The 25,202-nt window shown below is 41.0% G+C and overlaps 1 protein-coding gene across 1 annotated transcript in view; it reads left to right on the forward strand.

The window, feature by feature from the left end:
* PPP6C (protein phosphatase 6 catalytic subunit) overlaps positions 1-25,202 on the forward strand; it is a 38,738-nt gene continuing 13,536 nt past the window's right edge. The window contains exons 1-2 of the mRNA XM_069582420.1: positions 1-1,377; positions 22,675-22,770. Coding sequence (XP_069438521.1) covers positions 1,303-1,377; positions 22,675-22,770 — 171 coding nt within the window. The 5' untranslated portion in view covers positions 1-1,302. The remainder of the gene's footprint in view (positions 1,378-22,674; positions 22,771-25,202) is intronic.

The following is a 25,202-nucleotide window of genomic DNA, read 5'->3' on the forward strand; positions in this document are numbered from 1 at the left end:
TTTTTTTTAATCAGAGTCTCTGCATCAGCTGTCTTTGTAATTTTTCTCAAGTAATTAGAGAGCTATCTCCTCTGCTTCTTTGTTGGTTCCTAAACATGCATCACTACATCTCCCTTACTCTGCTGTGTTCCTTTTTTCCCCCTAGCAGTTACCAGAGAAGGCAATGGCACCCCACTCCAGTACTCTTGCCTGGAAAATTCCATGGATGCAGGAGCCTGGTGGGTTGCAGTCCATGGGGTCGCACAGAGTCAGACACGACCGGGGTGACTTAGCAGCAGCAGCAGCAGCAGTTACCACTTTCTAATATACTCTACAGTTATTTACTATAGTTATTGTTTATGTTCTGTCTCCTTTACTAGAAAATAGATACAGGATGAGGATATCTTTGTCTATTTTGTTTGCTGGATACCCCAAGCACCTACAGGGTACCTAGCACATAAGAAGTGTTCAGTTAATAGCTGTTGAGTGAAGGAATGTTGAAGGTGTTCTAAGTGCCAGGTCCTGATTTAGGTGCTGAGGATACAATAAACTCTCAGCCCTCGTGGGCCACCCAGACCTATTTCAGCCTTGCCTCTCCCGCCTATCCCTGTGAGAGCTGGACAAGTTACGTAACCTCTCTGAGCCTTCCTTTCCTATCGAGTGTTATGAAGATTAGACAGAAAAACAGCATCTGTATAGTATTTGGCATAAGAAGAGTTTAAACATTTGTTTCCTTTCTTTCCAGGCTGGAAAGTTGGTAGCCTGACATCTCTGCCAAAGGTTTATTTAGGCAAGGTTTTCATACTGCCTTGGCAACCGTGCAAACAGGTTACTCTCTGGCCAGGCTTACCCCATTTTTAACTGAAGATATTCTGGCGAAGAGACTGCTTAAAAGAGTAGGAGTGAGAAACCAAGGAATGGCTAACGTCACCTGCTTTGCCGTTTTGCATCGTAAAAGCCTCCCTGGGTCCCCAAAGAGGTGAAAGTCAAGACGAAGAAAAGGAAAGGAAAAGAGGAGCAGCTAGCCACTACAGAAAACTACAAATCCCAGCACTCCCTGCGGCAGATAACTACGGGTCTCAGCGGGTTCCGCTCCCCGGACCCACGGGGCCTCTTGGGGGGCCTGCAGCCTGGGTTCAGCGGGAGAGGGCGTGGGGCGTGTCGAGGCAGTGGGGAAAATCGGGTCAAGCTTGACGCCGCTGCGCAGACGCCTCTCACGGGCCGGACGTGACGTAGGGAGGGTTCCGGCTTCGGCCTCCGCCGCTGCCGCCGCTGGTACCGCCGCGGATACCGCTGCCGCCGTCGGGGCTTCTTATTTCTAAAATGGCGCCCCTGGACTTGGACAAGTACGTGGAGATAGCGCGGCTATGCAAATACCTACCGGAGAACGACTTGAAGGTAAGTCCGGCCGGGGCGGGAGCGCTGCTTTCGGGGCTCGCCCCTTCCGGCAGTGGGGCGCCCGCCGGCCCGCCCTTCCTCTCTCCACGGGACCCTCCCGCGGCATCCCGTCCTATCAGGGTGGAGGGCCTAACGCGATGCGAGGCGACCGGGTCCGACTTGGTGTCACGCGCGGGGCGGGGGGAGCCCGAGACTCCCGAATGCTGTCCTGGTTCTCTCGGGGGGGATCCCGAGGGATGTCGCGGCCTCTGCCCCCGGGTTTCCCCCTCAGCCCTCACGGCTTTGCTTGCAAGGCATCTCTCCTTTTACCCCGATCTCGGCTCTCGCGGCCCGGGGTCATCCCCTGCAGGGGCGGTGACGGGAGCGCGGGGTGGCCGGCGTCTGACAGGAGATGTCGCCGGCTCCCGGAGCGCAGCCCCAGTGTGTTCAGGTGCCTGAGGAATGGGTATGGGAAGGGGCAGGGGGGTCCCGAGCGGTCTGGTGGTGATGTGAGAACGTCAGGTCGTCCCTCTTTCCCGAGCGCTTCTCCCAGTTACTTTCTCAGAGTGTTGGTTTTCTCCTGCTAATTCCAATATGAACCCGTTTTCAAGTACATCGTTGGGCTGTAGTTTAAGTGGATAAAGTAGGGGGCTGTCAATAAATACAAATACTTTTCTGTCAAGTCCACCCTCCCCCGAAATCTCTTCTTAGCTCAAGATTGAATTTTCAGAGTTTTCCAAGGGAGGAGAGTTGTTCCTTGTACTGCCGAGTTCGAGTAACAGTAAACCTCTGTTTGAGTAAAGGAGTGAGTGTAAGAATAAAGGAATGTAAATCTTTGGGCTACTGCTCTTTTGACAAGTGTTTCTTTGCGTTTGTTAAAACCAGTTCTTAGGCCACTAGTAGTCTTTACCGGTTACTGCTAGTGCCTGTTTTTTTGTTCATTTAAGTTGATTTGTTGTGTGCTAAGTGGATAAACTGTTGATAGTTTTGAGTTCATTTTATTCTTTAAGCGGTGAGTTTAAAGCAGTTTATCTTTGTGAGTTTTCTTCTCTTAAGGAAGATACTTTTTTCCATCTTTTGGTACAGGGAGTTGAACATCTGCTAACAGTGTGCAAAATGCTTGAGGCCACAGGAGCTGTTGTGAATATAACTTATTTGTACTTAGATGTTAATTATATGTGCTATTTGATAGGAGTGTCATTCTTGTCCATTTCCCCCTTTTTTGGCAGGATAATTTAATTAAAACAGGGACAAAGCCAGTAATAATAAAAATTAACTTTTATGCTCTTTTTTTAAGTTATTTTTATTTATTTGTTTGGCTGTGCCATGTCTTAGTTGCAGCATGTGGGGTCTTTAGTTGTGGCCTACAAACTGCTAGTTGTGGCATGTGAATCTAGTTCCTTGACCAGGGATTGAACCCAGGCCTCCTGCATTGGGAGCCACTGGATTACTAGGGAAGTCCATGTTTTTGTGAGAGTCATTTTGAAGCTTCTTTCTGCTGTATGACTTTTTAGAAAACAGGAATTTTCCTAAGGGGGGAAAAAAAAAAAGAAAAACCACCCAACATTGCGACCCAGTTCATTAGAAAACTAATCAGTTGTCTTTTAGTAGCATTGTTAATTCCATTGGTGAAGTTGGCTTTTGCATGTCCTGGTAATGAAGTGGCATTTTCTGTTCTTAAGCAGTTTTAACCTTTATGTTTGTAATGAGTAAGGTGTTGCTTATTATGAAACATATCTTGATCTTGGGTATTGAAATGATAGGAAAGATAGGTCAGCTTAGTTTTCTTTGACCTCTTAGTTTTATAAACATCAGATTTCCTTCCCAGCCTAAAATAATTTATTTGTTAAACCATTTCATTTCCCTTTACAGCACAATGGGACTGTATTTAGTGTGTATCTGTTTCCTAGTAAATCCACACCCCCTCCCCCTGCCGATACTAGAAAAAAAAGAATTCTAAATTTTTCTATGTAAGTAGAGGCTTTTCTTCTTTGTCTTGAAGATATTTTATCAGATTAATTTTCTTGTGCTGCATCTCTGGTGTATTTAAAGAAATTTAATTCTGTTTCTCCCTCTTGGCATGAAGTGCAAACTAAAATTAGGTGGGCCAAGAAAGTATTCCAGGAGCATTTCTTCTGACGCTTTAAAGCCAAAATAAAATATTCTATCAAAGAAAGAAAAGAAATCATTGGGGCCACTTAATGATCATTATGGAAAAGTTTTGTTCTGGTAGGAAAATAGAAATTTACCTGTGTTTTGAATTGACTGGAAGTTGGAGATACTAAATAAAATAATAAATGCATAGGATGTTCTAGATCTAGTCATGATCTCTCTGCATCTACCTTGGAAGTGGTCAGATCACTAGTCCTGGATCAAAAGTACATAACTGTTTTAAGAAATAAGGATGATATGTGAAAGTGTGCGGACCACAGGGTAACCTTTCTTAAAAAAAGAGTTCATGTGATTCTCACCCACTATAAAGATTTCAGAGAGGATCATAGAAGACACAGATTCCATATCTGGCCAAGTGGAAGAAGGAATGATAAAAGACAGGCTTACCGAATACTTACACTTAAATATTTTGGCATGAGAAAGGATCTGTAAAGTGGAGATTGTCTGATCTCTCTGACAGTTCTTAAAGGTGCCATGTAAGTAAAGAAGTGGCACATCCAGTTGACATTCAGTTTTTTCCTTTTTTACTGAAGAACTGAAGATGATTTCTGTGGTCGGGGTTGGGAGAATCCTAGTGTCTGCGTCAGACATACAACACAGGAATAGTAACCACTTCTATGGATTAATAATTTAATGCAATCTTTTTTGAAGCTCACTTTTATGTTTACTCTGAGCCATCTGTTTTTCATGTAAGACCACCTGCTCTGCAAAGTTGTACCTCTGTTCGAAATGCTTACATAAAGCCTCAGAGAATCCTCCCTTGCTTTTTTCTGAGATTTGATGGAGAACCTTTTGTACCTCCTTGTTCGGCCCACTCTGTCTAATTTAATAGATTCTCATATATGGTAGTCATGATCCTTCTAGGCTTGAAGCCTGTTAGTCTTGCCACTCACCTTATTGCCTGTCTTATTGATCATTCTGTTTACCTGAGTTATTTGGTTTTGCATATTATCTTTTCAGGTATTGCAAGGAAAACAGAGCACAGTACAGCAGTTAGAGATAGACCATGGCTTTGTATAGGGCTAAAATAGTGTTTTCAACTCCTTCTGATAATGCTTGACATTTTGTCTTGTCTTTTTGGCCATAGAATCACATTCTCTCCAATCTTCTGAAAATAGTCTGTAGTAGTGCTGTCTAATAGAAAGAAAATGCTCATAAATGTGAGCCTCAAATTATATTTACATTTTTAAAAGTAAAAACATATACAGGTGGAATCCATTTTTAGTAGTATTTTATTTAACACAATTTCAACATGTAATATAAAATAACTAGTGTAATATCTTGTCTTTTTCTGTATTAAGTTTATGACATGTGATATATATTTTACATTTATGTTGATAACACACCCCAATTTGGATCAGCCACATTTTAGGTGCTCAGTAGCTACATGTGGCAGTAGGTTTCCTGTGGGACAGTGCGCGGTTCTAATGACTCCCCAGCCCCTTTTCTAGAATTTCGGAACTGAGAATCAGTGTTTACCTAGTTCTGTATCCTCACTTCGCTGACGAGAAACTGGGCTTCGTAGAGTTCATGATCTGCCTGAGGCTGTCCAACTAATAAGGAATTAAGTTTGAAAGCCTCTTTGTGCAGAGCTCTTTCTGATATAGTTAATAACCTTTTTAGGGTGGCAAATAGCATATTTTTCTAAACACTATGTCTTCCACTTCATCACGTTCTTTTACTTTCCATTCTGAGTGGACTCATTGGAAAAGACTTTGATGCTGGGAGGGATTGGGGGCAGGAGGAGAAGGGGACGACAGGGGATGAGATGGCTGGATGGCATCGCTGACTCGATGGACGTGAGTCTGAGTGAACTCCGGGAGTTGGTGATGGACAGGGAGGCCTGGCCTGCTGCGATTCATGGGGTCGCAAAGAGTCGGACACGACTGAGCGACTGAACTGAACTGAGCACATTGGAGTACTCTCTTCTGACTATATGCCTTGTACTTCCCTGCATCTTTGCTTCTGCTGAGTCTGTTTCTTTCACCTACTTACTTAATACTTACATAGCAGAGATGTTAACTTATTTAATACTGTGTAAGTTGGGTGTTAACATTTGCCCCATTTTACAGACAGGTAACTCAAACACAGACAAATTAAGTAACTTTTCAAGTCATATAGCTGGTAATAAGTAAGTGGAGTAGCGTGGATGCAAACCTAGGCAGGCTGGCACTAGGCTTCACATCCATAACTACCACTTATGCTTCCTTTATACACCACCCTTTATGCCCCTTTATTTTATTTTGAAAAATATTAATTGTTTTGGCCTCATCACGTGGCTTGTGGCATCTTAGTTCCCTCACCAGAGGCTGAACCAGGTCCACAGCATAAGAGAGCTGAGTCCCAGCCACTGGACCGCCAGGGAATTCCCCTCCGTGTCCCTTTTTAGCTCTAGCTCAGATGTCACTTTCTCCATGCAGGGCTCTTGGATTCTGCAGTTAGAATGATTAGTAATGGTTAGAATTTACACAGCTACTTAGTTTTCAGAGCACCGTTCTGTCCATTCTACCACTGTGATAGAACACATATCAGAGCCAGGACTTGATAAGGTTTATGTGATTTTTGCCCCAGTGACTCAGCAGAGTACATATCTGAATTTATTTGCTATTAAATATTTCCATTCTGCAATTTCTTGGGTCCCTGCTTTCACTGCCAGGGTCTGGGTTCAGTCCCTGGTTGGGGAACTAAGATCCTGCTAGCCACTTGGCAAGGCCAGAAAAAAGAAATTCCATTCTTTTTCTATACTGACCTTTGCCCCGTAGCATTTTTTGTTCCATTTTACTACCGCTTATATGGTTCTGTCTTGTATGATAGTAAGTATGCCTGTCTTCACCATTAGACTACAAGCTTTATGAAGGGCCAGGATCATATCTTGTTTATTTTGGTATTCTCTACAATCTTAAACACTACCTTGTATGTACTGCATTACAACAAACATTTCTTTAAATGTCCCCTTGTGTCAAATATTATTCTCGGTGGATTCTTGAGAGAGAATTTGGTACTTCTCAATGTCTTTGAGGGGCTTTCAATACAGTAAAGGAGACAGAAGGGTAAACAAGTGATCGTTGCAGTGTGTGGCAGTGCTAAAATAGAGAGCTGTTCATCATATCAGAGAAATAGAAGAAGCAGCATTTAACTCTTAAGCCACACATAGTTTCACAAAAAGAGGAGCAATGAGAGAATGAGCTGAGTTTTTTCAGGTAGACAGAACAGGAAGGAAAGAACGTGAAGCAGAGGAAATACCGTGTACAGTGGTATAGCTTAATCCCCAGGAACACAACTCGACGTAGTTTGGTATGGCTGGAGGCGGTGCCGCAAAGACAGGCAGAGGCCGCATCATGGAAGACTAGGCTGATACACGTGCATTTTTATCTTTTAGATGGATAAACACTTCCAAAAGTTTTTTTTTTTTAATATTTGTTTACTTATTTGGCTCTGCTGTGTCTTAGTTGTAGCATATGGGATCTAGTTCCCTGACCTGGGATTGAACCCAGGTCCCCTCCATTGGGAGCGCGAAGTCTTAGCCACTGGGCCACCAGGGAAGTCCCTTGAAATGTTTTTATATTTTAGGGAAAAACAAATAATCATACTGTGACTTTGTGCTATCTTTTAAAAGATGGCTAACTAAAAAAGTAAAGTAGGTTGAAAGAAAACCGTTGAAAGGATACACTATTGTATGTAGTAGGAATGTGACAAAATCAGAGGTGATGTCTGAATCGAATTTGGGAAACACTACATAGACAGACACCAACCATAGCGGAGGGTCCTTGAAAGGGTTTTGAAGGGGACAGTGACAGGTTTTAGAAATATTCTGGCAGCATTGTGGACTTTGAACTGGAGTGAGACAAAAATGCCGTCGAAGCAGTAGACCAGGTGACATGAGAGCTTTTGAAGTAAGCCAGTGTCAAGTGGCTGTGGTGTTTAAAAGGACATGAAGGAGGTATAATAGGACCTGTTGACAGAGTGTGTATCTGGGTTATGAGAGAGAGTAGTTCGGGATAATCTCTTAGTTTCTGGCATGGATTACTTAGTAAATATGATACCTGGATTAAGGAATACGAGGGAATTTGGTTTGGGCCATACTGAATTGGAGATGCTGCCAAGCCAAGACACTGAGTTAGAAATGTTGAGAAGACTCTTGGGTCAGTTCTGTAGCAGGTATTCGTTGATTGCCAAATGTGCCGCAGACATTGTTCTAATGTATTAAACTCACGAGAAAGGTCTAGATCAGTGGTTCCTAATTGGAGGTGATAGTGCCCCCCACAAGAGGATATTTGGCAATGTCTGAAGACGTTTTTAGATTTTCGCAGCTGGAGTTGCTGTGGCTATCTAGTGGATGTAGGGGCCAGACGTCGCTCAGTCAGTCACTCTTTGCACCCCCGTGGACTGCAGCACGCCAGGCTTCCCTGTCCATCACCCAGTCCCTGGAGCTTGCTCAAACTCATGTCCATTGAGTCGGTGATGCCATCTAACCATCTCATCCTCTGTCATCCCCTTTTCCTCCTGCCCTCAATCTTTCCCAGGATCAGGGTCTTTTCCAGTGAGTCAGTTCTTCGCATCAGGTGGCCATAAGTATTGGAGCTTCAGCTTCGGCATCAGTTCTTCTAGTGAATATTCAGGATTGATTTCCTTGAGGATTGACTGGTTTGATCTCCTTGCTGTCTAAGGGGCTTTCAAGTGTCTTCTCTAACACCACAGTTCAAAAGCATCAATTCTTCTGCACTCAGCTTTCTTTATAGTCCACCTCTCACATCCATACATGACTACTGGGAAAATCATAGCTTTGACTAGATGGATCTTTGTCGGCAAAGTAGTGTCTGCTTTTTAATATGCTGTCTAGGTTGGTCATAGCTTTTCTTCCAAGGAGCAAGCGTCTTTTAACTTCATGGCTGCAATCACCATCTTCAGTGATTTTGGAGCCAAGGGTTCATCTTCCAGTGTCCTATCTTTTTGCCTCCTCATACTGTTCATGGGGTTCTCAAGGCAAGAATGCTGAAGTGGGTTGCCATTCCCTTCTCCAGTGGGCCACATTTTGTTCTCTCCACCATGGCCGGTTGGGTGGCCCTGCGCAGCATGGCAGTTCAGCAGACCCTCACAACAAAGAATTACCAGTAGTGCCGTGGTTGAGAAACTCTGATTTTTACTGAAGATACAGATATTTCCTTATGGATTGTAAAAGTGTGGATGTCATTATCATCTTGGATTTCCACTCTTCATTCCCAGTGATTTGTATTCTAGTAGAGACTATTCGGAGAAGGCAATGGCACCCCACTCCAATACTCTTGCCTGGAAAATCCCATGGATGGAGGAGCCTGGTGGGCTGCAGTCCATGGGGGTCTCTAAGAGTCGGACACGACTGAGTGACTTCCCTTTCACTTTTCACTTTCCTGCATTGGAGAAGGAAATGGCAACCCACTCCAGTGTTCTTGCCTGGAGAATCCCAGGGATGGTAGAGCCTGGTAGGCTGCCATCTGTGGGGTCGCACAGAGTCGGACATGACTGAAGCGATGCAGCAGCAGCAGCAGAGACTCTATTCGAAGGCTGTGTAAAATATAATCTTAGATTTTTATTTCTTAAGAAATTTTATAAATCCCAGTATGTAAAAGTAAATAAAGGAAATAGTATGTTTTATATAACAAGATCAGCTAAACAAAGAATTACAAAACTTTAAAACCTAGAGTATTTGAGGGAACAAGAGGGAACAGGGAGACAAGCAGAGGATGGAATGGAGTGGCAAACAGGTATCTTGAGGAAAAGGTAGAGGAGGGAGAAAAGGTCTCCTAAGAATAGGTCCATGACCCTCTGCTTATTATTACTATTATTATTTTTGGCTGTCCCTCGATTATAGGAGACTTCCCTGAGCAGGGATGCAGCCCGTGCCCCCTGCAGTGGAAGTGCAGAGTCCCAGCCACTGGACTTCCAGGGGAGTCCCAGCCTCTGCTTTTTCAGGCATTAGGAATTCATTAGTCACCGTGGGGAGAAATGGATAGTTTGCCCTAAATTTGGGATAAGATTAAGAATCTTGCCTCAGTGACTGTTTGGGGCAGTAAAAGAGAAACCAGGCTTCCTACAAACCGAGCAGCAAAACAAATCTGTGAAGACTTTGGAGGAGCTTCTCCCATGGCAGGGTTGGACTCTGTGTGTGTCGTTGATTGACATACGTAGAATTTGTACTGAGATTTCACAGACTACTTATTTTTATGTGTGCTTCACATGAATTTATAAGCTGCTGCTGAACTGGAGAGATGAGAGGCATGGCTTTGGCTTAGAGGCTTAGTGCTCTAAATCCTCAGTTGGGACTGCAGAAGTGGCAGTTATAGGAGACAGCTGTTCCTTTGCTCAAGTTAGCGTGCCTGGCCTCGGGTTGAAGGTGCTGCCTAGGTAGTTTACATGGTTCCCTGGACGCTCACTGACTTTTACGATTGACAGGGTTTCACAGTGATGCTCTTTAGCTTCTGGTCTGCTGCTACTCTCAGATCAGCGCTGGGGGGTATGGGCCGGTCACCAGAGGTGACTTGCAGTTCAGGAGGCACTATGGGTCAGGAGAGCCAGTCATATTTGGGTGCAAATTCTGGCACATTCATAATGGGAGCTGTGGAGTCCCTCATGAATCTGTGCTGTGATTAGTTTCAGAATGTTAAATGAGAACTCACTTTGTTCTAAAAAAGATACAGAGTGCTTTACAAAGAAGCATTCAATATAGCAAGATAAGTTATTTTTAGAATAAGTAAGAAAAATGAGACAAAGAAAATAAAAATAGGAACTTGTGGCCAGTTGTAAAAGGAAGAAAAGTACCTGTAAAACAAAAGCTATGATGACCAAGTTGCTTCTTTGAGATTAGGCCTTAAACTTTCTAGGAGCCTAGAGAAAGATGGAAACTGATCAATTGAAATAATTTACAGAATCTGTAAGATGATAAAAAATAATCTCAGGGAACTCACATCTATTCCTGATAGAAGCAGCACAGGGATGTTCCTCCACCAGTCCTCTTTGAAGGCAGCTATTTAATCACAACATCCTATGCGCCTTGTTTATAGTCCACACAATGACAACCTCAGTAGGGGACTATTTCCTAGTCCTTTACTGCGTACAGGCTGATGGCATGACATTAAAGTGCAATTTGGGAAAAAGCAATTGAGGAAGGAAGCAGTGTAACGCAGGGTGAGGACAGGCCTCTCTAGAGGACAGTCTGGCTTAATTCACCGAGTTTATAAGTAGGTTGGTTTGTTTGGGTAACATCTGAATATCTGTCCTTTAAAGGGATGTATGGCTTCCCAGGTGGCTCAGTGGTATAGAACCCGCCTGCCAGTGCAGGAGACGGGTTCGATCCCTGGGTCAGGAAGATCCCTTGGAGAAGGAAATGGCAACTTGCTCCAGTATTCTTGTCTGGAGAATCCCGTGGACAGAGGAACCTGGCAGGCTAGAGTCCATGGGGTTGTGAAGGGTGGGACACGACTTAGCGACTAAACAACAACAGAAGCTGTATTACGTGTGGGCTTTGACCTTCTCTGATGAAAGTTAGGCCTGTTCTTAAAAGATGTGAAACCTGAAAGGGAGACTCGGTGGGACAAGTGCCTGAGAACGTCCTGGCAACAAACAGAAAACTGCCCACTCTTGTACAAATTACAGCAAAACAGTTCTGCAGGTAACCTTGGTGGAATTCCCTTTGAGGAGGCTTGGTGAGTGTACCTGAAAAAAATCGCAAATATTGAGCAAGGCATTAGATCTAAGAAAAGTGGGTGAGTTCCTGAGATGTTTTCTTTTAAAAATTGTATAGTTTCACTATAAAACTGTTAGAGGAAAACATAGGCAGAACACTCAGTGACCTAAATCAAAGATCCTCTATGACTCACCTCCTAGAGTAATGAAAATAAAAACAAAAGTAAACAAGTGGGACCTGATTAAACTTAAAAGCTTTTGCACAGCAAAGGAAACTATAAGCAAGGTGAAAAGACAACCCTTAGAATGGGAGAAACTAACAGCAAATGAAACAACTGACAAAGGATTAATTTCCAAAATATACAAGCAGCTCATACAACTCAATACCAGAAGAACAAACAACCCAATCAAAAAGTGGGGAAAAGACCTAAACAGACATTTCTCCAAAGAAGACATACAGATGGTTAACAAACACAAAAAGATGCTCAACATCGCTCATTATTAGAGAAATGCAAATCAAAACTGCAATGAGGTATCACCTCACAACGGTCAGAATGGCCATCATCAAAAAGTCTACCAACAGTAAATGCTAAAAAGGGTGTGGAGAAAAGGGAACGCTCTTGAACTCTTGGTGGGAATGTTAATTGATACAGCCACCATGGAAGATGGTATGGAGATTCCTTAAAAAACAAGGAATAAAACCACCATATGACCCAGCAATCCCACTCCTAGCCATATACCCTGAGGAAACCAAAATTGAAAAAGACACATGAATCCCATTGTTCACTGCAGCACCATTTACAATAGCTGGAACATGGAAGCAACCTGGATATCCATCAACAGATGAATGGACAAAGAAGTTGTGGTACATATACACAATGGAATATTACTCAACCATAAGAAGGAACACATTTGAGTCAGTTCTAATGAGGTGGATAAACCTAGAGCTTATTATACAGAGTGAAGTAAGCCAGAAAGAGAAAGATAAATATTGTATACTTAGGCGTATATACGGAATCTAGAAAAATGGTACTGAAGAGGGGCAGGAGATAGGAGGGAGGTTCAAAAGGGAGGGGATATATATATACTGATATCCCCTCTGATTCATGTTGAGGTTTGACAGAAAAGAAAATTCTGTAAAGCAGTTATCCTTGGTACTGAATGGGGCAGGAGATAGGAGGGAGGTTCAAAAGGGAGGGGATATATACATACTGATATCCCCTCTGATTCATGTTGAGGTTTGACAGAAAAGAAAATTCTGTAAAGCAGTTATCCTTCAATTAAAAAATGAATAAATTTAAAAAATTATATAGTTTCAGAAACTACATTTAAAAGTATAAATTGCTTCTCTACTAGGCTAACTTAGAAAAAGTAGTGCTCTTTATTCTGACTGATTGAGAAGCGAGGTTGTAATGGAAGGCTATAGAAACAGTATAGGCCAATCATGGCATATTTGTTCTTTGGAACCATCCTAAAGCTAGATGGAAGTGAATTAGGGCTTTTAAAAATGCAAAATGTAAACTTTGGGAGCAACTACAAATAATGAGAAATTATATATCACAAGTCTACTGGATTAAAATAGAAATAGGTTGCTGTACAACATTGATCTTTTGAGACTGGAAGGACAGCTACCTCTATCCACAAAAAGTAGATTTGAGTGGTTAAGATCAAGGTGGTAATTATTATTTTAAAATAGGTAGTATATATTACTAATTAAAACATAATAGCTTTATGAGACATAAGTCACATAAAATAAATTTTTAAAGTATATAATTCAGTGAGGTTTTTTTCTCTACTGGGTTTCAGTATATTTACAGAGTTGTGCAACCATTGCTATAATCAATGTTAGAACATTTTTATCACCCCATAGAGAAACTATACTCATTAATAGAAATTCCCCATTTCCCCTTCCCTCAAACCTCAGCCCTAAGCAACCACTAATCTATTCTATATCTTTTCTGTTTGTTTGTTTTCAGTTTATTTATATATGTATATATTTTGCCACTTTTATTTATTTTTTTAATCGAAGGATAATTGCTTTACAGAATTTTGTGGTTTTCTGTCATACATCAACAAGAATCCGCCATAGGTACACCCACGTTCTTTCCCTCCCTCTCTCCTGTTTCCCTCCCCTCTAATGAATTTGCCTTTTCTAGACATTTCAGGTAAATTGAATCATATATTATGTGGCCTTCTGTGACTAGCTTACTTAGCATATTTTCAAGATTCATCTATGTTGTGACATGTATCTGTACTTTATTTCTTTCTGTGGCTGAATGATATTTCATTGTATGGGTATACCACATTTTCTTAATCCATTCGTCTGCTGATAGACATGAGTTGTTTCCCCCTTTGGACGATGGTGAATAATGCTGCAGTGAACCCTGGTGTCCAGGTGTCTGTCCGAGTTCCTGCCTTCAGTTCTTTTGGGCATGTACCCAGAAGTGGAATTTCTGGGTCACGTGGTAATTCTGTGTTTAGTGTTTGAGGAACTGCCAAACTCTTTTCCAAAGTGGTTGCACCATTTTATATTTCTACCAGCAATGTGTAAGGGTTCCAGTTTCTTCACATCTTTGCCACTTGTTATTTTTTGTCTTTAAAAAATTATAGCCATCCTAGTATGTGTAAAGTGGTATCCCGTTTTTTTTTTTTTAAGTTTTGTTTATTTTTGTTTATTTGACTGCACTGGGTCTTAGTTGCAGCATGTGGGATCTAGTTCCTTGACCAGGAATTGATCCCAGGCCCCCTGCATTGGGAGTGCAGAGTCTTAGCTACTGGACCACCAGGGAAATCCCCCCATTTTGGTTTTGATTTATATTTATTTTCCTTATGACTAGTGAAGTTGAACATCCATGTGGCTATTGGCCATTTATATTTCTTCTTTGGAAGTATATCCAAGTCCTTTGTCCATTTAAAAAAATTATTTACTCATTTACTTGGCTGCCCCTGGGTCTTAGTTGTGGCGCACAAGGTCTTCGATCTTCGCTGCGGCATGCTGGATCTTTAGTTGCGACATGTGGTATCTACTTCCCTGACCAGGGCCCCTGGAACCTGGGCCCCTTGCATTGGGAGCACAGAATCTTTTCCACTGGACCACCAGGGAAGTCACCTCGTATTTTTTAAGTTAGGTTGTCTTTTTGTTGTTGAGTTGTAGGAGTTCTTTTCATATTCTGGATATTAAACTCCTGTCAGATAAATGATTTCCAAATATTTTCTCCCATTCTACAGGTTATCTTTTAACTTTGTTGATAATGTCCTTTGATGCACACAATTTTTTTATTTTGATGAAGTTTATTTTTTCTTTTATTGCTCATGCTTAAATCCAGGATCGTAAAGATTTATCCCTATGTTTTTTTCTAAGAGTTTAATAGTTTTTAGCATTTATATTTAGGTCATTGATCCATTTTGAGTTAATTTTTGTATATGATGTGAGGTAGGGGTCCAGCTTCATTCTTTTGTGGAAATGCAGTTGTTTTAGTACCCTCAGTTGAAAATATTGTTATTCCTGGTAACATATTTTTAACATTCTTTTTGTATAGATAATAATTCATATGGTTCCAAACTTAAACAGTGTAAAAGACTATATAAAAGTTACATCATTCTCCCATTCTTGCCTCCTACCACCCAGTCACCCAGTTCCCTTCCTCATATTGGATAGCCAGTATTAGGATTCTTATGGATCCTTTCAGAAATAACAGTTTAGGCATGACAAGTAAATATAAGCAAGTGTGTGTATTTATGTATGTGTATACTATATATATTTTTGCTTTAATAAAGGAGGTAGCATATATGTTATTCTGCATTTTTTCAATTAAGGCTGTTTTCTGGTTTCAAGAAATGCAGTATCCACAGGAAAATATGAAGGATAACCTAAAATATACCTGTTTCCTTCCACCAAGAATAAAATTTTTTCATGCTTTTTAAATTTTTTTATCCTTTTTAAAAAAATATTTATTTTATTTATTTAGCTGCGCCAGGTCTTAGTTGCAGCACGCCAGTACTTCTTTAGTTGCGGCATGCAGACTCCTAGTTGCGGCATGTGGGATCTAGTTCCCTGACCAGGAATCAAACCTGGGCCTACCACGTTGGGAGCATGGAGTCAGCCACTGGACCACTAGGAAAGTCCCTTTCAGGCTTTTTTAAAAAGTGAAATTAATAAAGATGAAGGTGGAGTTCCTTTTGTTTAGCATCTCCAGCAACTGCTGTTTGGGGTTTGATATATATTCTTCTAACACGACTGAGCGACTTCGCTTTGACTTTTCACTTTCATGCATTGGAGAAGGAAATGGCAACCCACTCCAGTGTTCTTGCCTAGAGAATCCCAAGGATGGGGAAGCCTGGTGGGCTGCCATCTATGGGGTCGCACAGAGTCGGACACGACTGAAGTGACTTAGCAGCAGCAGCAGCAGCATACTTGATAATTCAGTGTATGCTTTTATGTAGTGGGTTTTGTATATGACTCTGTGTATGTAAAGCTCCATAGTGTTTTTTGCATGCACTGCCTTATTTAATCCTTAGAATATCCCCTGGTTGGTATTTCTGTTTTGTGGACAAGGAAACTGAGGTACAGAGAGATCAAGTAACTTAGCAGGGTTATGCAGCTAAGTAACAGACAGTGAGCTAAGTAACAAGGAGTAAGAAGTAGAGTGTGCCCTTAACCTCTGAACTGTGCCATGGTATTACTTGTGTATGATATTCTCTGAGTGATACTTGTTGATTTAGGAATAAAGGAGTTTTCCCTCTTGGCCCTACTGTGTTTCTTCAAAATTTGACCTTCCATCAGCGCTGAACATAGTTGATCACTCCGCTTTTGAAGTGTTTTCCTCATAGAACTTCCATAATACCACACTCGCATGGTTTCCTTTGTACCTCATCAAATAGTCTCTTTTGCTGGTTCCCCCCCACTGACTTCTATGGGAGGTGTTAGGACTCCTGTTTTTTTGAACTTACCCTTTTCTCTGTTTATAAGCAGCCACTTTAGGTTGTTTCTTCTATACTTGAACTGTATATTTTCTCACAGTCTCCAGGTTGGTCTCTCTAGTTTGGATACTTTTCCTTGAAAACAGGACTCATTTGATCAGCTGTTTAAAGCATGTCTTAGGTACCTTGAAGTCTCATAGGCATCACAGACTTATTGTGTCAAAATCAAGTTCTTACAGCCAAATAGTGGCAACAACCCACATGTCCAGCAGCTGATGGATTGATAGCAAAATGTGATAAACACATACAATGGAATATTATTCAGCTATAAAAAAGAACAAAGAAATAATGCGTGTTACAATGTGGCTGAACTTTAAAAACATATATTAAGTGAAGGAAGCCAGTCCGTAGACACAGCAGATGAGGTTATGGGAATTGGGAGATGGATGCTATTGAGTACATTAGTGATCTTTTTGGGGTGATCAAAATATTCTAAAATTGATTATGATGATGGTTGCTCAACAGCGAATATGCTAAAAACCATTGAATTTTACACAATAAAGGGGCAAATTTTATGATATGTGATTTTTATCTCAATGAAGTTGTTAAAAAGACCCCTCAAATTCCTGGTTCCTCATCACTCAAACCAAACCCAAACAAATCAAAACAATCTACTTAGGAAAACATAATTGAGAAGCATTGGGCTTTCTAAAATCAAAACTTTGGTTTGCAAAAGACACTGTCAAGAGAATGAGAACGTAAGCCATGAACTGAGAGAATATATTTGTGAAAGACGTATCTGATAAATTCAACAGTATGAAAACAAACAACCCTATTAAACCTTATTAAAAATGGGTCAAAGACCTGAACAGGTACCTCACCAAAGAAAATATATAGAATACGGATAAGCATATGAAAAGATGCTCAATAGAATATGTCATTCAGTTCAGTTCAGTTGCTCAGTCGTGTCTGACTCTTTGCGACCCCATGGACTGCAGCATGCCAGGCCTCCCTGTCCCATCACCGACTCCTGGAGTTCAGTCAAACTCATGTCCATCGAGTCGGTGATGCCATCCAGCCATCTCATCCTCTGTCGTCCCCTTCTCCTCCTGCCCCCAATTCCTCCTAGCATCAGAGTCTTCCAGTGAGTCAACTCTTCACATGAGGTGGCCAAAGTACTGGAGTTTCAGCTTTAGCATCATTCCTTCCAAAGAAATCCCAGGACTGATCTCCTTTAGAATGGACTGGTTGGGTCTCCTTGCAGTCCAAAGGACTCTCAAGAGTCTTCTCCAATACCACAGTTCAAAAACATCAATTCTTTGGCGCTCAGCTTTCTTCACAATCCAATTTTCACAAGCATACATGACCACTGGAAAAACTGTAGTCTTGACTAGACAGACCTTGGTTGGCAAAGTAATGTCCCTGCTTTTCAATACGCTATCTAGGTTGGTCATAACTTTTCTTCCAAGGAGTAAACATCTTTTAATTTCATGGCTGCAGTCACCATCTGTAGTGATTTTGGAGCCCAAAAAAATAAAGTCTGACACTGTTTCCAATGTTTCCCCATTTATTTCCCATGAAGTGATGGGACCAGATGCCATGATCTTCATTTTCTGAATGTTTGAGCTTTAAGCCAACTTTTTCACTCTCCTCTTTCACTTTCATCAAGAGGCTTTTTAGTTCCTCTTTACTTTCTGCCATAAGGGTGGTGTCATCTGCATATCTGAGGTTATTGATATTTCTCCCGGCAATCTTGATTCCAGCTTGTGCTTCTTCCAGTCCAGCATTTCTCATGATGTACTCTGCATATAAGTTAAATAAGCAGGGTGACACTATACAGCCTTGACATACTCCTTTTCCTATTTGGAACCAGTCTGTTGTTCCATGTCCAGTTCTAACTGTTGCTTCCTGACCTGCATATAGGTTTCTCAAGAGGCCGGTGAGGTGGTCTGGTATTCCCATCTCTTTCAGAATTTTCCACAGTTTATTGTGATCCATGCAGTCAAAGGCTTTGGCATAGTCAATAAAGCAGAAATAGATGTTTTTCTGGAACTCTCTTGCTTTTTCGATGATCCAGCAGATGTTGGCAATTTGATCTCTGGTTCCTCTGCCTTTTCTAAAACCAGCTTGAATGTCTGGAAGTTCGCAATTCATGTATTGCTGAAGCCTGGCTTGGAGAATTTTGAGCATTACTTTACTAGCGTGTGAGATGAGTGCAATTGTGTGGTAGTTTGAGCATTCTTTGGCATTGCCTTTCTTTGGGATTGGAATGAAAACTGACCTTTTCCAGTCCTGTGGCCACTGCTGAGTTTTCCAAATTTGCTGGCATATTGAGTGCAGCACTTTCACAGCATCATCTTTCAGGATTTGAAATAGCTCAACTGGAATTTTATCACTTTCACTAGCTTTTCTTGAAGTGATGCTTCCTAAGACCCACTTGACTTCACTTTCCAGGACGTCTTTAGGGAAATGCAAATTAAAATAACAGGGTTGTAACTCCTACACACCTGTGACACTGACAACACTGGCAAAAGCAGAAGCTGTCGCTAGTTGTTGATGGGGATGCAGACTTGAGCCATTTGGAAGATCTTTTGTCACTTGGGCTTCACTGATAGCTCAGTTGGTAAAGAATCTACCTGCAATGCAGGATACCCCTGTTCAGTTCCTGGGTTGGGAAGATCTGCTGGAGAAGGGATAGGCTACCCATTCCTGTATACTTGGTCTCCCTTGTGGCTTAGCTGGGAAAGAATGTGCCTGCAATGCGGGAGACCTGGGTTTGATTCCTGGGTTGGGAAGATCCCCTGGAAAAGGGAAAGGCTACCCAGTCCAGTATTCTAGCCTGGAGAATTCCATGGAAAAGTCCATGAGGTCACAAAGCGTCGGACACAACTGAGCGACTTTTGCTTTCACTTTACCAGGCTAAACACCCTCACCATATGTTGTATCAGTCATGCTCCTTGGTGTTTATCCAAATGGACTGAAAACATGTCCACCACAAAACCTATACACAGATGTTTATGGCAGCATTATTCATAATTGCCCAAATTTGATAGCAGCCGAAGTATCATTCAGTAGATGAATGGATACACTGGGGTACATTGAGACAATGGAGTGTATTCAGCGCTAAGAAGAAACGATCAAGCCATGAGAAGACGGGAAGGAAGCTTAACTGCATATTACTTCGTGCAAGATGCCAACCTGAAAAGGCAACATAGGTATGATTCCAACTACATGACCTTCTAGTAAAGGCAGAACCAGGTGATAGTGAAAAGATCAGTTTCCGTCTTTTCCCTATACCTTGCCCTAAACATCTCTTCCATCTAGGTGTTAATTTGTATCCTTTTATCACATCCTTTAATAAGCTGATAAATGCAGGTGCTTCCCTGACTTCTGGGAGCTGCTCTAGCAAATATTCAAACTCACGGAGGAGGTCTTTGGAGCCTCTGATCTATAGCTGGTTTGTTAAAAGTGCAGGTGATATAACCTGGGCTTGCAGCTGGTGTTTGAAGTGTGTGTGTATGTATGTTGGTTGGGGATTTGAGGGGGCCAGTCTTGTGGGTCTGAGCTCTTAACCTGTAAGATCTGACACTATCTCTAATAAATAGTGTCAGAGTTGAGTTAAATTGTAGGATACTCAGCTGATGTTACAGAGAATTGCATATTGTAGGGAGGAAAAAAACCTCCATACATTTGGTGACCAGAAATGTCAGAAATATGAGTGTTCTGTGTAACTAGGAAAGAAGATTATAAGACAGAGTCGCACAGTAGGGAAGAACTGAGATTCTCCCTACGTGGGGAAGAAAAAACTGAGTTTTTTTTTTTTTAACAAATGCAAAATAGAACTGAAGGACTATGATAGAACTGAAGATATTCATCAGTATCTTTTCCTGCTATGAATAATGAATGGATTATATGTCAAGACTAAGGACTGTTTATTGAAGCCTCTGAGGTTTGTAGGGAATTCAGCACAAGAAAGAGCTCGCTACTCCAGGGCCAGAAGGACTCCAGGCCAAAAGGAAGATCTTTCCTTTGAGGTGCTAACTGAAGGTCAGAACTTATCCTGGGAATAAGAAAGACTCTTTTTATTTTGAACGTTTCTAAACAGCTTGGTTTCTCCTCATTTTCTTTTCGGGGCCTCTTTTCTTACTCCTTCCTCTCATTTTGGCTGCTCTCTGGTGCTTACCTGTGTATAAAGTATTGTGGCTATAACTGTTTAAGTGTGTCTCTGCTACATTTAAGTAAGTCATAGCATTTAGGTTCCATAATTAATGTTTAAAATCATTTCGTTATGCTTGTGTAGTTTAATTGTCCTTTCTTGGCTTACCTTCTTAAAATCTAATTTTATGAGATTTTAATTTTAATACAGCCTCTGACTAGTATTAACTAGTCTCATATGGAAGGAGGTTTCCCCTCCAGTTCTCTTTACACAGCAGACTGTACCCTTCCTTCTCCAGAGAACTGTTGTTAGAATTGTTTTCCTTCTGTGAAATCTTTTGGTTTGAGTGCTTTCAGAGGACAAATATTTTTAAAATGCAGACATTTAGAGCTGTTTTTGAAAGGTAGAGTGACTCTTCAATATAAATTTCAGATTTATATTTTATAATTAATTTGTTAACCTTTTTATTTTGAAATAATCATAGATTTATATGCATTTGTAAGAAATAATACCAAAAGATCCCATGTACCCTTTTTCCAGTTATTTTAAAAAATTATTTATATATTTGGCTGTGCGGTTTTTAGTTGTGGCGTGTGAACTCTTAGTTGCAGCATGTGGGATCCAGTTCCCCGGCCAGGGATCAAACCCGGGCGTCTGCACCGTGCATTGAGAGCTGGGAGTCCCAGCCCTTGGACCACCAGGGAAGTCTCCCTTCATCCAGTTGTCCCTGGCAGTAACGTCTCGCAGAACAGATATCACAACCAAGACACTGACATTGATACACCCCACGATCTTGTTCATCATTCTCCAGTTTTGCTTGTACTTACCTGTATATTTAGTTCTTTGCAGTCGTACTACATCTATAGCCTCATGCATCTGATACAACCTTTAAGACCGTTTCGTCACCCCAAGGAGTCCACGTGTTGTCCTTTTTATAACTCTACCCACTTCCCTCCTGTTGCTCCTAACTCCTAGACCCTTGGCAGTCAACCAGTTTGGTCTCCATTTCTGTAAATTTTTAAATTTCAAGAATGTTATATAAATGGAGTCATATAGTATGTAACATTGTGGGGGTAGGGTGTTTTTTTTTTCCCACTGAGCATAATTCCCTTGAAATTTATCCAGATTGCCATGTGTCAATAGTTGTTGCCTTCTATTTCTGAATAGTATTCCATTGTGTGAATGTACTATAACTTAACTAGTCCTTGTGGAAGGACATCTGATTTATTTCCGGTGTTTGGCTGTCATGAATTAAGCTTCTGTGGACTTCTGTGTACAGGTTTTTACGTGATCATAAATTTTCATTGCCAAGAGTGCAGTTGCTGGATCATATTTGCTAAGTGCATGGTTTGTAATTTACTTAAAAAATTAGCACATAAAAACTTTTTTCTTTGAAAATGATTGACTTTTACTTGTGTGTGTGTGTGTGTGTGAAAAACATCAGCTGACAGTTCCTTGCAAAGCTGTCTGTCTTCTAGAACCTGTTACCTGTGTAGCTGAGCAGTTGAACTGAACTGAACTAAACCTGTGTAGCCAGGGAGTTTGCATTTTGGAATAGGCATTGTGAGAGGAAGGTGAAAGTTGACAGATCAAATCCCAGAGTCGTCATAGAGTAGTTTCCTTTTCTGTGAAACAATACATGTATTTTGTTCAGTTGCTCAGTCGTGTTTGATTCTTTGCGATCCCATAGACTATAGTACGTCAGGCCTCCCTGTCCTTCACCATCTCCTGGAACTTGCTCAAACTCATGTCCATTGAGTCGGTGATGCCATCCAACCATCTCGTCCTCTGTCGTCCCCTCTCCTGCCTTCAATCTTTCTCAGCATCAGAGACTTTTCTAAGAAGTCGGCCCTTTACATCAGGTGGCCAAAGTGCTAGAGCTTCGGCTTCAGCATCAGTCCCTCCAGTGAATATTCAGGATTGATTTCCTTTAGGATTGACTGGTAGGATCTCCCTGCAGTCCAAGGGACTCCCAAGAGTCTTGTTCAGCACAACAGTTCAAAAGCATCAGTTCTTTGCTGCTCACCTTTCTTTATGATCCAATTCTCACATCCCTACATGACTACTGGAAAACCATAGCTTTGACTATATGGACCTTTGTCAGCAGAGTAATGTCTCTGCTTTATAATACACTTTCTAGAGTTGTCATAGCTTTTCTTCCAGGGTGCAAGCATCTTTTAATTTCAAGGCTGCAGTCACCATCTGCAGTGATTTTGGAGCCCAAGAAAATAAAGTTTCTCATTGTTTCCATTGTTTCTCCATCTGTTTGCCATGAAGTGATGGACCAGATGCCATGATCTTAGTTTTTTGAATGTTGAGTTATTACATGTGTTAGTTCTTGTCTTTTTTGCACTTGGTCTTCAGCTTTGATGTTGTAGTAAAAGATTGCATTTTATTTTTTCTTCTTATAGCGGCTGTGTGACTACGTTTGTGACCTCCTGTTGGAAGAATCAAATGTCCAGCCAGTATCAACACCAGTAACAGTGTGTGGAGACATACATGGACAGGTAAAATTTCATGAGCAGAGTTTTAGCTTTTGTACCATCTGTCCGTAGTCCATGTGTGTTTCTACTTGTGCTGTAAAATATTAAAAAAAAAAAGGGAGGGGGGCAGCTAGTCGTTGGCTAGGATGCCTTGGTCTGTGTGACACTAATGATTCCTGGTTACTGTTAAACTAAATAAAAGCAGTAGTCAAATTATTCATGGAATTTGTTGAAATCACACTTAGGAAGTGAACTGAGTGAAGCATTATTGTTCTGTGGACAGGAGGAGATAGAAAATAACTACAGACTGACTGCTCATAGTTTTTTATGGTTGATAGGAGATGCTTTGGTTTGGGGCACTAATTTTCTGTTCATTCTGCGCATTGCTGTTGTATTCATACTGTTCACTTAATGTCATATTTTATTGAAAATTCATCATTTCCTTAGTGGGGATGAGAATAACTGTTCAGAAAAGCTATTGGTGCATGATTTCACAGCAGTTCTGTGCTAGAATGGAATGAGAAAGACAGTTCACCTTTTCATCTGCTGGGATTTTGTTTGTTTTTAAGAATTTCAGAGCATTGAGAGGAGGGGTACACTTCATTTTTGGACTCTTACTGTCAATGTTTAGCCTGATTAGGAAACTGTGTATTTGTGGAGTGTGTTTTTTTTTCCTGGGTAATGAAAGCTGAACAAAACACTCATAGCCTGCTTTATGCATGCAGTGGAGTTGGGGCTAATATATTGTGACATAGTATATAATTATAATAATAATATATTGTGAACAACATTAGATTTATGAATGCCAACATGACTTTAACTATGACTGCCTAATGGAGCAGAAAGGTGTATAGATTATTTGTGATTGAGTTGGGTTTTTCAATCTGTTCGCTGGATGTTTGAGGTTATAGTAAATGACATCTGCATGTTATCAGCTTCTAAATAGAAACCCCATTATGTCATATTTGATCTGTTAAAATTCTAGTTCTCTAAAGTAAACCATTAGGAGCATAGTTCTTGATTTCTGTGTAACTTCTCTCCTAAAGTATAATAAACATTTCTATTTTGCTAACATAAAGGTATTAATACAGGCAGTGCCTTTAACATATTTGTAAAAGTTGGAATAAACCAAGCAGTGTTTTCCTTTGATTATAATATTAAAATTGAGGGGTTACCTGTGTTTGGCTGCACTGTGTAGGTCGTGGGATCTTAGTTCCAGACCACAGATTAAATCCGCCCTCAGATTCAATCAGTAGTGAAAGTGCAGAGTGCTAACCACTGGACCACCAGGAAATTCCCCACAGACTTTTCAGTATATGAATTACAGTCATGGTCAAAGGTCTGGAAGGTAGAGACAACTTCATACTACTAAAATTAATTAATAAATTTACACTTCTGTGATATATATACCTTCAGTCAAATGTACAACTCTTGCTTTCATTTACCTTGTGTTTTGAGATTAATAAATTATGAGATAAATAAATTATGCTTTCTCATAAATTCCATGTCAGTTTTTTTTTTTAAGGGTTCCATGACATTGGATCATTTTGTGGAGAAGGACTGAGACTGAAACATTGAGGAATTAGCCTAAATTCACATAGCTACTAAGGCAGAGCTGAGATTTGAAACTCATATAGGCGCCCAATAGCCCATGTTACTATTATTATTATTTTTGCCTGCACAGTTTGCTTACCCACCTGCTGTCACTTCCCTGACTGGGATTTGAACCTGGGCCACATCTGTGAAGGCTCAGAATCCTAACCACTAGGCCACCAGGGAACTCCCAGTCCATGTTAAGACTGCCACCAAACTGAACAGTGTTTCTCTTATACTTGACCCTTTAAAACAATTGCTCATCGAAAGCATAGGACTTGAGAAGCTTCTAAATGTCTGTAAAGTCAAATGTAAGATGTGTCTTTTGGGACTTGTACAGTTTTCTTCCCTTGGGCCAGTTCTGGAATTGCAGGATTGGATTATGACTATAAATAAACTCATGGAAAGTGTTGGCATGCATACAGTGCCAGGAAGTATTGAAACAGTATAATCTAGTGAGGAGGTTGCAGAGTTCAGTGGCAGACAGAGCTTGGTTTAACTCCTGCCTGGGTACATAATAGCTGTTTAAGAAGCCACTTCAGCTAGCTCTTCAGTTCTTTAGATATGTGGACCTTTGAGGATCTGTAAGATGGCACAGAGTCAACTGAGGGTAAAACTGCTGGTGCCACCCTGATCCAGGGAGTGTCACCCATCCTATGCTGGCTGTCCTTGTATTCTTCACTGGCATGCATGCATTTACAGTAAAATAAAATGCCAGTCTCATTTAAGAATGTCCTTGATGAACTAGTAATATTAATTAATAGTAACTCTTAACCATTGAGGAGCTACATCTTTTGAACAGCCCCTGTGATGAAGTAGGAAGTATGCATAAAGCACATCTCCTGCATGTCAAAGAAAAATGG

Source organism: Ovis canadensis, chromosome 3, assembly GCF_042477335.2.
Source record: "Ovis canadensis isolate MfBH-ARS-UI-01 breed Bighorn chromosome 3, ARS-UI_OviCan_v2, whole genome shotgun sequence".
Lineage (NCBI taxonomy): Eukaryota > Metazoa > Chordata > Mammalia > Artiodactyla > Bovidae > Ovis > Ovis canadensis.